Source organism: Nycticebus coucang, chromosome 14 (assembly GCF_027406575.1).
Source record: "Nycticebus coucang isolate mNycCou1 chromosome 14, mNycCou1.pri, whole genome shotgun sequence".
Lineage (NCBI taxonomy): Eukaryota > Metazoa > Chordata > Mammalia > Primates > Lorisidae > Nycticebus > Nycticebus coucang.
This window is the reverse complement of record NC_069793.1, coordinates 81,427,960-81,441,516: the sequence shown is the minus strand read 5'-3', so window position 1 is coordinate 81,441,516 and position 13,557 is coordinate 81,427,960. Positions and strand designations below refer to the sequence as shown.

General features: G+C 37.4%; 1 protein-coding gene across 2 annotated transcripts in view; it reads right to left on the bottom strand.

The window, feature by feature from the left end:
* CCDC81 (coiled-coil domain containing 81) overlaps positions 1-13,557 on the bottom strand; it is a 69,864-nt gene that overhangs the window by 21,544 nt on the left and 34,763 nt on the right. For both annotated transcript variants that reach the window (XM_053561863.1, XM_053561864.1), the window contains 3 exons: positions 2,293-2,386; positions 1,508-1,654; positions 737-841 (listed from right to left, as the gene is read on the bottom strand). In XM_053561863.1, coding sequence (XP_053417838.1) covers positions 737-841; positions 1,508-1,654; positions 2,293-2,386 — 346 coding nt within the window. The remainder of the gene's footprint in view (positions 1-736; positions 842-1,507; positions 1,655-2,292; positions 2,387-13,557) is intronic.

Here is a 13,557-nt window from a genome sequence, read left to right as displayed (position 1 = left end):
GGGAAGGAAGGAATTCTGAGTGGGTGCAACAGCATGAGCAAGGACAGACAAGTGGTGAAAGAGGAAGAACTCAACACCGCCAGGGGCCTGGCCCTTCTAGACATGGCGAGGCCAAGCTGCTGATTCTCTCTTTAAGATGCTGAGGCCAGACTTCAGTGCACTGCCCTCCACCACTCACCCCAGGTCCCGGTTAAGAATTACTGTAATTGGCCAGGCCTGGTGGCTCAGGCCTGTAATCCCTGCGCTCTGGGAGGCTAAGATAGGAGCATCGCTTGAGCTCAGGAGTTCCAGATCAGCCTCAGCAAAAACAAGGCCCCTTTATTTTTCTCTACTAAAAATAGAAAAATAAGCTGTATGTTGTGGCAGGCACCTGTAGTCCCACTACTCAGGAGGCTGAGGCAGAAGGATTGCTTGAACCCGGGAGTTTGAGGATGCTGTGAGCTAGGTTGTTACCATGGCACTCTAGCCTGGGTGACAGAGTGAGAATCTGTCTTAAAAAAAAAAAAAAAAAAATACTGTATTTAACAAGAGTTGCAATGACATTGGGAACCCATAGTATGTTGCAAATTTGGGCTGACACTGGACAATGCCTCCCCGAGAAGAAAGCTTCAGACTGTGTCACCCACTTTTCAACTCTGCCACTTAAAAAATGGCACAGCCTGCAATTCAGGGAGTGGATTCAAACTCTCAGAGATGGGGAAGGTGTTAGCAATAGAAATTTTTAAAAGATTCTTACATAAAATTCAGGTTTCACATTCTTGTGGCTTCTCATAGCTTCAGCAACTCCAAGATTATAGGCAGCAGTTTTCTGATTCTGCTCTCTAGTAGCCACATTTTTTATCTATTGCAAAAAACTTAATTTTTAATTATACATTGTAATACAGCCTTTAAAATTTCTAATTCTATTACATTTAAATAATCCAACCAAGGTAGAAACCTGCCTCTTCAAGGCAATGGTTTCTGATATCTTCATAAGATCTAGAAAGTTTGTTGGAGAAAGATTTTTATTTACTGTTCTTGGGCTTTAGGCAGCACTACTACAGAGATATTAAGAGGGAATTGAAGATTTTATCACAAATGCAGGAGAAGGTAGTAGGGTCACTTATTGGAAGCTGCAGAAATCTGGACAGAAAAAATATAAAGGTGCCATTCTTTCTTCGTTTGATTGAGATAGGCCATGAATCTGAAGGCTAAAAGCCTTGACCAGAGTTATAGTTTATCAGAAATCAAAAATAAAGCAATGAAAATCCAGAAATTCCACCTTTAAAATTCCGTCCTTATAGGTAAAAAAAATCAGTGATATGTGCAAACAAACATTCAATACACAGATATTCGTCCCAGTGTTGTTTATTATTAACGAAAACTTGGACACGATCTAAATTTTAGTTCAAATACATGATCAGATACAGTATAATAAAAACATTTGGTGGAACATTTTCAATGGCATTTTATAATCATGTTCTACTTTTCTATATCAAACACTTTTTAACCAAGGTGTTGAGACTACCTGGTGTCTGAAAAGAGCTTCCTGGTCTTTCAGCATCTGATACTGCTGTATGAGCTGCTCATCTTCTGTCTCTCTCCTCCTCCTCTCCTCAGCGAAGTACAATGGATTATTTCGTTGTGCTCGTTGCAAACATACATAGCACATTTCCTGCGACCCCAATTTCAGGACGAAAATATTTTTACAATTTACTTTTTTTGCCTTCACCTTCCCTTCACAGGCTCTCCAAAGGCTAGGTGTATCAAGAAACACACTTTATAAAAGGATGTATTAGTGACAATTAGCCACATGAGATTTGTAGAGTGGACCCCAAAAATAATCTAAAAAATTTACTGAACTCTCACCTGATCAGCAGTGATTATAGCAACCAAAAATCAGAGAGAGATTTCCCCACCCTATTTCTGTTAACTAGTAGAACTTGATTGGTAGATAAATTTTCCACAGTTCAGTGTTTGGTTCTGAGTATTTAGGCCATACCCACATACCACATACATGGGTCACTATGAAAGTTTTGAGACAGAGTTGTGGTCCATTGTTTCACTTCCAAGAAACACAGTCGACAGCATCCATTCTGATTCACCAGTGCAGGGTCCAACGTGCTCAGCTTATCAGTGTTGCTGGGAGGGCCTCATTTGTTTCCATCTGTGTGAGTTTTATGTTTCTTGATTTTTGTCTGTCTCAAAACTTTTGTAATGACTGACATATTAAGAAAGATTCTCAGAACTCTGTTTAGGAAACAACTTCGAATGACATCCTGACTGGGCTTTGTCTGTTTGGAGACATAGTACCTGTCCTGCCCTACTGTGGTCCTGGCAAGCAGGGGCTGGAGGTGTTCTGGGCTTCATTTCATTGTCATTTTTCAGACAACCAGGAGATGATAAGCTATAAAGACAATGTGACTTTAATTAATGTTTAATACAATCTGACTTGCAAAGCAATGATGACTTTGAAGCAAGTATAAATACAAGGTAAAGAAAAATATCTCAGTAATTTACTTCAGAACAGTTACGTGTGTAGAGATTAAGAACCTGTACTTTGTGTCAAATAAAACTAGGTTTGAACTCCAGCTATGTTGCTTACAAGCTAAGTGATGTGAGATGAACTCTACAATGTCAGAGTGGTGTCTGACAAGGTCAACTGGTGTCAGCTACCAGTTCTGTGAAAGGGGGATGAAATTTAATCATTCCACAAAAACCTATTGAGTGTGCACCAGATGTGCTGCCCTAGGCATAGGAAATACAGTGAAAAACAACATACACGCACACACACACATAAATCCCTGTCCTTGTGGAATTAACACTCCGATGGGGATAGACAGCCAATGACCAGATAAATAAGTCAACTCTATAGAATATGTTCCATGATGGTAAATGACACGCAATGCTGCAGGAAAGGAGTGTTAAATTGTAAATATGTGTAGAATGGCCAGGAAGGGTCTCACCAAGAAGGTGACATTTGAGTTAATACCTAAAGAAAGTAAGAGAGCTACAGTGTAGATCTCTTTAATGAAAAAAGACTTTTCGGGTGAGCAAAAGAGGACAAAGACCTTGAGATGGAAGGTGCCTGTGCTCAGCGTGGGGGAGGAGCTGAGTTATGGGTGAGAAGTAGGAGAGAGGTTTGAGACAGGACAGGATTTTATAGGCCTGCTAAGGACTTTGGTTTCTTCTCTGAATGGGTGTGGGAAGCCATTGAACTGTCTGGACAGCAGAGATTATCTAACTCACATTTTAAAGGATTACTTTGGATGCAGTGTTGAAAATAAACTGAATAAAGACAACAGCAGGAGCAGGAAGAACAATTAGGACTACGAATAACTTGAGAGAAAAGAAAAAGTGGCTTGGACCAGGATGTTAAAAGTGGGGATGGTAAGAAGTGGCTGCATTCTGGATATATGCTGAAGATGAAGCTGAAAGAATTTTCTAACTGGACACAAGTGTTTTTGTTTCCTTTCCATGTCATTGGCCTTGAGCATGTTTCCAGCCAGGACTTCCTAAGGAAGTGTGGGAAACATTGTCCCATTCTTTTGACTTAACAGAATCTCCCCCTTGTCAGAGACTAAGAACTGAGCCCACACCAGGTGTGAATATAGTTCTCAGCATTGGCCAATGGCCCAGGAAAAAAAATCTTAAACGAAATGAGTATATTGTGATGGATGCATTACTTAGTTCAATGTAAACATTTCACATCACATATTGAAGCAGTACCCTGAACCCCATAAATGCATCAATGTACAAAGTTATGATTTAATAAAAACTAATTTTAAGAAATCTTAAACATTGATGGAAAGAAGAATTTGTAATTATACAACCTGAAAGTTACAAAAACCATGCAACAGAGAGAGGTACACACAGGAAAAACTTTTACACAAGATGAATTCTTAAAGCAACATTGCTAAGCTTTTAAAGAACTCCAGAATCAAGAGTACCTATGTAAGCAGACCCAACAAATGAAGTAAATCACACCCAAGAAAATAAAGGCAATGAAGCAACTAGTGGAAGCAAAAAGTTCTAAAGAAGTGTCATTCAAAATTCTCAGAGGTAAAGATGGAGCCAGCAAGAGCAGGCTTGTAATAAAAAAGAGAACCAAAGTTAAAAATACATGTTATGTATTTTTAAATATATAATAAAATATATGACATATAAAAGATAAAATATATCATATTCATGTTTTAAAACTCAATAAAGGGAAAAACAGCATAGCATGGTTTACCTAATAATGGTATTAATTTGTCAGGAAACAGAACTGGATAGTATCATATAAAAAGCAGCACAGAGATAAAAAACAAAAATACAAAAAAAAAGTTGAGAAATACAGAACAGATTCAGAAGCTCAAATATACATTTAATAGGAGTGCTGAATTTATAGACTAAAGGGAATGGCAAAGAACAATATTCTTGAAGATAATGGATATAAATTTTTCAGAAAGTCATGACTTCTAAGAATAGTCAAATGCAGAACACTAAGAAGGAAGAAAGACTCTTCAAAGCTACAAGAAATGATGACAACCAGATTGACTCAGACTTCTCAGGACAACTGCCAAAAGAAAATGGAGCAGAATCACGCTGCAGGATAATAACCATGAGCCAATAACCAGCATTCAAGAATGACACATTCAAAATTCAAAATATGAATCTTTTTAAGCAATACAAAGACTTAGGCATGTTGAAAAGACAGGATGCACTTTATTAGGTAGAAAAATGAACCCAGAGGAAGGGCAGGAATATAAGAAACAATGGTGAGCAAAGAAACTGGTTAAACGTATTCACTAATCTAAATGATCATTCAACGTAAAATAACAAAAAAATTGTCATATACTTAAAAACAAATCGGAACAAAAGTTCTAGATAACAAAAATGCAGGTTTGAAAGGGTGGAGTTTGAAGGAAATGGAAATTACACTAAAGAAATATGGTATATCCATGGGCGGTGCCTGTGGCTCAAGGAGTAGGGAGGCAGCCCCATATACCAGAGGTGGCTGGTTAAAGCCCAGCCCCATCCAAAACTGCAAAAAAAGAAATAAAAAGGAAAGAAGTATGGTCTATCAAACAGAAAGTAGAAAGGGGGGGGTATAAAGTTAGATGCATAGTAAATAGAAAATACAAAATAAGATGATAAAGATAGGTTCAAGTATATTAGTATTTACAACTGAAAAACAAAACTTAGATTAAATTTAAAAAATCCTAAAATAAGCTGTTTACAAGAGACACATAAAACAAGAAAACACATGTATACTAAGGTGAAAAAGAATAGCACAAAAAGAATATTCCACGTAAATTCTAACCAAATGTTGCATAGTTAATCAGAACAACAGAAAATAAGGGGAAAACATTGAGTAGAGACAAAGAAGATTTTATAATGATAAAAGGACTATCTACCAAAACTATATGTTTCATGGACTTAGGTGGAAATGAATGTATTGCCTAAGAAGCAAAGAGTGACAGAATTACTAAAAAGTAAAAAATATATCATTACAGTAAAATATTTTTAGCATCTCTCTCAGAGAAAAAATGGTAAATATTTTAAAACTTGCAGTAACTTATTCAGTAAGATTTGGCTAATGTTTAAATATATGCAATTTGCATCCAAGGAATAACACATTTTCAAGTTGTACACAGACAATTACTGTACAAATACTCAAGCCACAAAGAAAGGCTCAAAAAATTACAAAGTTCCAAGTAACTGACAATGATTGAACCACAGTATAAAATAAGTAGCCAACAACAACAACAAAAAAAAACCTCCATTCATTTAGAAACTTAAAAAAAAAAAGTCTTCTAAATAACCAGTGGATTAAGTGGTATATGAGTCTACAATCCCTTACAAAATATAATTCCTTTGCAAGTCCAGAACACAAATGCTGTGAAGATTTGGTCATTTTTTGTAATATCTTACATTGTGCTCATGGTTTTCCATTCCATCTTTTATTTCTTTGAAGATTTTAGACATCTTATTTTATATTTTGTATTTTTTAATGTTTAAGATCAAAATCCTTGGGAGTCCAATAATTCCATGTTTTGTGTCTACTGTCTCTCATTATGCATTATGTGGCTTATTCATACATGGTCCTTTTAATTCTGAATTGTGACCCCATGTTTGGCCCAACTAAATCAGAAATCATAGAAGCGTGGGTTGAGAATAAAATCTTTTAGAGCAGGGGTTAGCAAACTTTTCCATAGAGGGCCACAGAGTGAATATTTTAGGCTTGAGGGCCATACCATCCCCTAACACAACTAGCAGGTATAGATAATATGCAAGCAAATGGGTCTGGCTATGTTCCAATAAAACTTTATGTACACAATCATGTGGTGGACTGGATTGGCCCTCAGTAAAACCTCTTTCAGAAGGTTTAGACCACCATATTGCTGAACACAGAAAACTTTACTTTTTAATAACTTCTTTTAAGCTTTAAAACCTAGGGTGGGAGGGAATGCTGGTTCTCATCATTTGACTTAAATAACCTGTCAGATGCAATTGGGATGAGAAGATGATAATAAATGTCACATTTCTGAATGCTAAACTGCAAAAGGATTCATTTGTATTTTTAAAAGTCCTCTAAATTGGAGAGAAAATTTTAGAGATTCGCCAGCCATTTTATGCCTTCAGCACCAGCCAACCCGAACTTTCCACAGTGGACCCTGTTTTGCTTAATGGAGCCACCCTCCCCCAACTACCCAACTCAAAGTCTGGGATCATCTTTGAATTCTCCCTTTTCTCAACCCCTCTTAATTAATCACCAAACCCTGCTGATTCTTCCTCCTAAACAGCCAAATCTAAAGCTTTCTCTCCACTCAATCTTAGTTTCACACCTTATTGTCTTTCCCCAGACCAACTGTACTCCATTATTAAGCAATCAAAGTCCCACTCACCTTAGTTTAAACAAATCCTACTCAAAACCCAATACATAAAACAGAAAAAAAAGCACACACACTCCAGGGGAAGTGAAGAAATAGAACGCAGAGTCCCATCCATATTACCTCACTCTCACCCTCTGAGATGGCTCTTAAGGCTCTCTGCGCAACCCTAGAGTCATTTGTTGGAACAAATAACCTAGCCTACTGCCTTAATTTTTCACATTGTGCCAAATCTGTCCATTTTATTATGCCTCTTCCCCTGCAGCACTAACCCTATCGCTCAAAATCATTCTTTATTTAATCTTTCAAAATGAAAATGTAATCACATGCTGACAACCCCAAACGTGGTGTTTGGGGACTTGGACAGTTTGGTAAATTGGACAGGATATGTTTTAAACTTCCATGCACTAAATTATACAGAAACAAAATTAAAAAGAAAAAAAAAGAAATGGAAAAATATTAAAAACATATACATCAGAAAATTATTCATACTTATGTATAAAGTTCTCTTTATAAGAAATACAACCTGTTGGCCCAGCATGATGGCTCATGCCTATAAACCTAGCACTCTGGAAAGCCCAGGGAGGTGGACTGCTGGAGCTCAGAAATTTGAGACTTGCCTAGTAAGAGTGAGACCCTGTCTTTACCAAAAGTAAAAAAAAAAAAAAATTAGTGACAGTGACTTTAGTCCCAGCTACTTAGAAAGCTGAGGCAAAAGGATCACTTGAGCCCAAGAGTTGAGGTTGCTGTGAGCTATTATGACTCCAGGGCACTCAAACCCAGGGTGACAGACTGAGACTCTGTCTCAAAGTAAAAAAAAAAAAAAAAAGAAAAAATACAACCTGTTTCTAGGAAAAAGTGAAATAAATCTCCCAATAAAAAAAGGGCACAGAATTCAAAAAACAAAATAGCCAGGCATTGTGGCAGACTCCTGTAGTCCCAGCTACTAGGGAGGCTGACACAAGAGAATAGCTTGAGCCCAAGAGTTTGGGGTTGCTATGAGCTATGAAGCCACAGCACTCTACTGAGGATGACAAAGTGAGACTGTCTCAATTAAAAGAACAAAAAACCTATACTTGCAAAAGAAGAACTAAAAATGGCTAGGAAACATTTTGATATAAATATAAAACTACTAGAAATTTAAAAAACACAAATTAAAATAATAATGAAATACTTCATTTCACCTATGACGGAATTATCTCTTAAAGTACAATGTCCAGTAATAACAAAGCTGTAGAACAAATAGCAATCTTCTGAATGATTTGTTACAACTTTCCAGAAGACAATTGGCAGTGTGTATTAAAGGCATAAAAACTGGGCTCACTCCTTATCTCTGAAATTTAACTTTAAATTTTTTATCCAGTGATCTATTCAGATGTGTGTGAAGATTTATGTGTAATACATTTGTCATACATTTTTATAATGTAAAAGAACCAGAAACAAACGAAATATCCCACAGAAGACCGGTTATACAAAATGTTTAATCTTTCATTTACATAATATGCTATCATTTGTTAATGTTTTGGAACATTTAAAGCAATGTGGAAATTTTCACCATTTATTATAAGTTTAACAAAAGTTCATACAATATGATTTTAATTTTATCTAAAATGTACATATGTTTCAAGTATAAATATACGTATACAAGCAGTCTGAAAGTTACGGATATCAACTGACATATGATTCACACTTATGAACAGAGGTTATTACCGGCAATAGGCAAAAGTACCTGTTCCAATTTAGACATAAATTTAACTCAAGACAGCATGGTACTGGCACAAAAATAGAGACGTAGACATTTGGAATCAAATAGAAAACCAAGAAATGAAACCAACAACTTACAACCACCTGATCTTCAATAAACCAAACAAGAACATACCTTGGGGAAAAGATTCCTTATTCAATAAATAGGGTGCTGGGAGAACTGGATATCCACATGTAAAAGACTGAAACTAAACCCACGCCTTTCACCACTCACAAAAATTGATTCAAGATGGATAAAGGACTTAAATTAAAGCATGAAATGATAAAAATCCTCAAAGAAAGAATAGGAAAAACACTGAAGACATCAGCCTGGGAAAAGACTTTATGAGGAAGACTGCCATGGCAATAGCAACAACAGCAATAATAAACAAATGGGATTTAATTAAACTGAAAAGCTTCTGTACATCAGGGAGACAACAACCAAAGCAAACAGACAACCTACCCAATGGGAAAGGATATTTGCATATTTTGAATCAGACAAAAGCTTAATGACTAGGATCTATACAGAACTTAAATTAATTCACAAGAAAAAAACCAAAAATCTCATACATCAATGGGGAAAAGAGATGAACAGAACCTTCTCTAAAGCAAACAAATGGGGCGGCGCCTGTGGCTCAGTCGGTAAGGCGCTGGCCCCATATACCGAGGGTGGCGGGTTCAAACCCAGCCCCGGCCAAACTGCAACCAAAAAATAGCCGGGCGTTGTGGCGGGCGCCTGTAGTCCCAGCTACTCGGGAGGCTGAGGCAAGAGAATCACCTAAGCCCAGGAGTTGGAGGTTGCTGTGAGCTGTGTGAGGCCACAGCACTCTACCGAGGGCCATAAAGTGAGACTCTGTCTCTACAAAAAAAATAAAAATAATAAAAATAAATAAATAAAAATCTAAAGCAGACAAATGGCTAGCAAACACATGAAAAATGCTCATCATCCCTAATTATTAGAGAAATGCAAAGTAAAACCACCCTGAGATATCATCTAACCCCAGCGAGAATGGACCACATCACAAAATCTCAAAACTGCAGATGCTGGCGTGGAAGTGGAAAGAAAAGTACACTTTTACACTGCTGGTGGGACTGCAAAATAATACAACCTTTTTGGAAGGAAGTATGGACAAACCTTAAAGAACTCAACCTATACCTCCCGTCTGATCCTGCAATCCCATTACTGGGCATCTATCCAGAAGGGAAAAAAACCTTTTATTACAAAGACACTTGTACTAGACTGATTATTGCATCTCAATTTACAATTGCTAAAATGTGGAAACAGCCTAAATGCCCCTCAACCTAGGAAAGGATTGGCAAGCTGTGGTATATATTTACCATGGAATACTATTCGGCCATTTAAAAAAATGGAGATTTTGCAGCATTTGTATTAACCTGGATGGAGGTGGAACACATTGTTCTTAGTAAAGTATCGCAGGAAGGGAGAAGCATGAATCCTATGTATTCAACTTGGATATGAGGACCATTAATGACAATGACATGATGGGGAATGGGGGAAGGGGTGAGCAGACAGAGAGAGAGGAGGGAGGAGGGAAAGGAAAAAAAAAAGAAAATAAAATAGTGAAATTCTCACATAAATTGGATTTTATTTTGACCAAAGAATATTACTTGAACATTAATTTTTAATTCAACTTGTTAATACGTTGTTTAGGATATTGCATCCTCATTTATAAGTGAAATATGTTTGTAATTTCCCTTTATAATAATATATTTTTTCCAATTTTAATATCATGTATATCCAGATGAAGTAGAATAATGTTGAAGTATTTCTTCCTTTTCTATTGTCTATAAGCTTTGTCATGATCTGTTTTTTGAAATTATCTTTTATTTTTATTTATAAATATTAGCTGTCTATTATTTGAGATTTTGGGAAAAAAATAAGAAGTTAACTGATGACTGCATACTGAACCTCAGAATCAAAGCATTCTATGATATACATACTCTTATCTGACAATGTGAATGTTACTTTTTTTGCATTATTATTATTATTATTGCTCAATGTTTTCTTGCAGCAATTGTCTGATTTCTTTTCTGAATGTATTTATCTTCATTCGTTCTCTATGAGGTTTTTGTTTCTAGTCCTTATCTTAAACATTGTTATTGTTATTAAATTTTAAGCCTTTTTAATTTTGTGAAGGCAAAAAGTGGAAACCAAATAAACACATGTATATGTATAGAGAAAAAAAAGGAACAAACCTATAGAACCTATCTCATTTGTAACCTGGGGACTACCTGTATACTATATATGCATTGAAATAAAAGATGTATACTATAATGGTAACAGAAAATTTCCTCTATGTAGAGAGGTTATTGGTGATTTTTTGTAACTGTTGCTTTTCTTATGTTTTTAAATTTTCTGTAATAAACATGCACTATTTCAGTTATCAGTATACAAAACACTTTCTGGTCAACTTCTATGAGAAATCTTACTAAACCCCCCTTCCAACATTGAGTTCCTCCCTCCTCTTGCCAGCTTCTGAACTTTCTTTTGTTATCTTCATAACATGAATTCTTTCTTTTTTTTTTTTTTGCAGTTTTTCGCTGGGGCTGGGTTTGAACCTGCCACCTCTGGCATATGGGGCTGGCACCCTACTCCTTTGAGCCATAGGCCCCACCACATGAATTATTTCTTTAGTGTCAAGTCTCCCTACATGACCATAAGTTTATCCATGAAACACATACATTTGTAACCCCTTCATATTTTGAAAATTTTTAAAAAGACTATAAGTTTTATAAATGTAGGTTTATATGCCTTTAGTTCCATATTCAGTGGTTGGAATAGTGCTTGGCACACTGGTGCTGAATGTTTATTAAACGGAACTAAATTCCAAAGCCTAATTCTGAACCTAATTCCTAATTATCTTTCATAGCAGCGAGATCATCTTTAAAAAAAGCACTCCTAGGGTTTTTAATATAACTTTAATATTCTAAAAAGTACATAAATTACACATACGATATCTGATAAGTTGTGGCACATTAATAAATTGAAAGCTCACAGCACAAGGCAAGGTAAGAGTTGGATGTTCAATAAACACATGAGTAGGGTTAGCTGATTTGAGGTCTTAAAAAGTCTCCTACTCAAAGAGAAAAAGATAAAATATAAATCTTTCTTAGCTGGGCACAGTGGCACACAGCTTTAGTCTCAGATTCTCGGGAGGTGAGGCAGGAATATTGCTTGAACCCAGGAGTTGGAGGTTGAAGTGAGCTATGATGATGATGCCACTGCACTCTAGCCTGTGTGACAGAGTGAGACCCTAACTTTAAAAAAGGGGAAAAAAGGGGCGAGAGCAAGATGGCGGCCGAGTAACAGCTTCCTTGTATCTGGGCACCGTGAGTCTGGGGAGATAAGACTCCAGGCATCTCTGGCTGGTGGGATCTGCCTATCATTACCCCCGTGAGGGTACAGGGAGTCAGTGAGAGACTTCTGGACCCCAAGAGGAGGACTAAAACAGTGGAAAAACGGCAAGTGGTCGCATGTGTTCAAACGGTCTAAACCCACCTGCAACTGGAGACTGCGAGACTGCAAACCAGAAAGGCCTTACCTATGAACTGTTTTGGTGTTTTTGGACTTGGCACTCAGTTGAACTGCCTTGGGGAGAGCCTGAGCGGGAGTGCGGAGAACTTTGGCCATTGTCTGGGGCCCCAGTCTGAGCCGCTGAGCCATTCAGAGCTAATAGTGTTTGTCTGTGGGCCACAGGGAGCCATTGTGAGTGATCTACCCTGGCAAGCTCCACCCTCAGGGTCGCAGAGCTAGAATCCGGGTGGGAGCTGGGAACCTATCAACTGAGTAGCCTAAGTAGCCTAACTAAGCCACCTTGTAGCCCTAACCCTCAGGGGCAGAGTGAGATGGGTTTTGGCACACTGGGTAAGTGGATAGACACTTCAGCAGTGATACCAGCAACAAGTGCTTTCCTGGGAAAGCTTCTGCTCAGCAAGTTTACAACTTCAAAGTGCCTTTTAAGTGGGCTGAAGAGATTTGGGGTGTCTACCTGCTAGGGTTTGAGAAATCAGCAGCCTCCAATCGTATCAGAACTGTGATTAACATCTCATACCCAGGAAGACCACGTGTTGCCCAGACAATATTCAACAACATATACGTACTGCTTTGTTTTTGGTTGTGTTTTTTGTTTGTTTGTTTTTTCAGTTTGGTTGTTTTTTTGTGTATTTTGATGTTGTTGATGTTGTTTTGCTTTTTAATTTTAACCTTTTCCATACAGATCTTTTTTCTTTCTCAATTTTTCTAGTTTAATTATAATTTCCCATTGCTGCCCTTTTCAATAACTAGAACTTCATTTTTGCTAGTGTTTCTACTGCTATTATTTGGTACTTCACCCAATTTTATCCCATAAAGTTTTCTATTTGCTTGTTTTGGTTTGATTTATAGCATTTTTGTCTTTCTACTTGGTGGAAGTGGGGTACTGTGTCTGATCAGGTTAGCAAAGAGCTGCAGACCTCAAGGGAACCACCCAACTGGGAACCCCCAGAAGGTGGGTTTTTTTTTTAAGGTTGTGTCAAAGTACCCTACTGTACACCTATATTGCTCTGTCTCCCTCTTTCTGTGCCTCTCTTCTTTTCGTCAATATTCCTTTTACCCACTCCCTCTCCTTTCTCCATTTTTTTTTCTTTTCACTCAGTCCTTCTTTCTTTCATCCCTCTCTTGCTCTTCAACCTTCTCACCCTCCTGGTCTTGTACCAAAAGGACTCATCGAACCCATAGTCCATAGGCACGAGAACTTAAAGAGCAAGAGGAAGTGAAAGGAAAATTAGGGCAAGGAAACAGATAAAAGAAATCACTCATGAGGAAGAATCAGCAGAAAACTCAAGGCAACATGAAGAACCAGTCCAGAATAACCCCGCCAAGGGACCATGAGGTAGCTACTGCAGAGGATTCCACCTATAAAGAAATGTTACAAATGACAGAAAGGGAATTTAGAATACA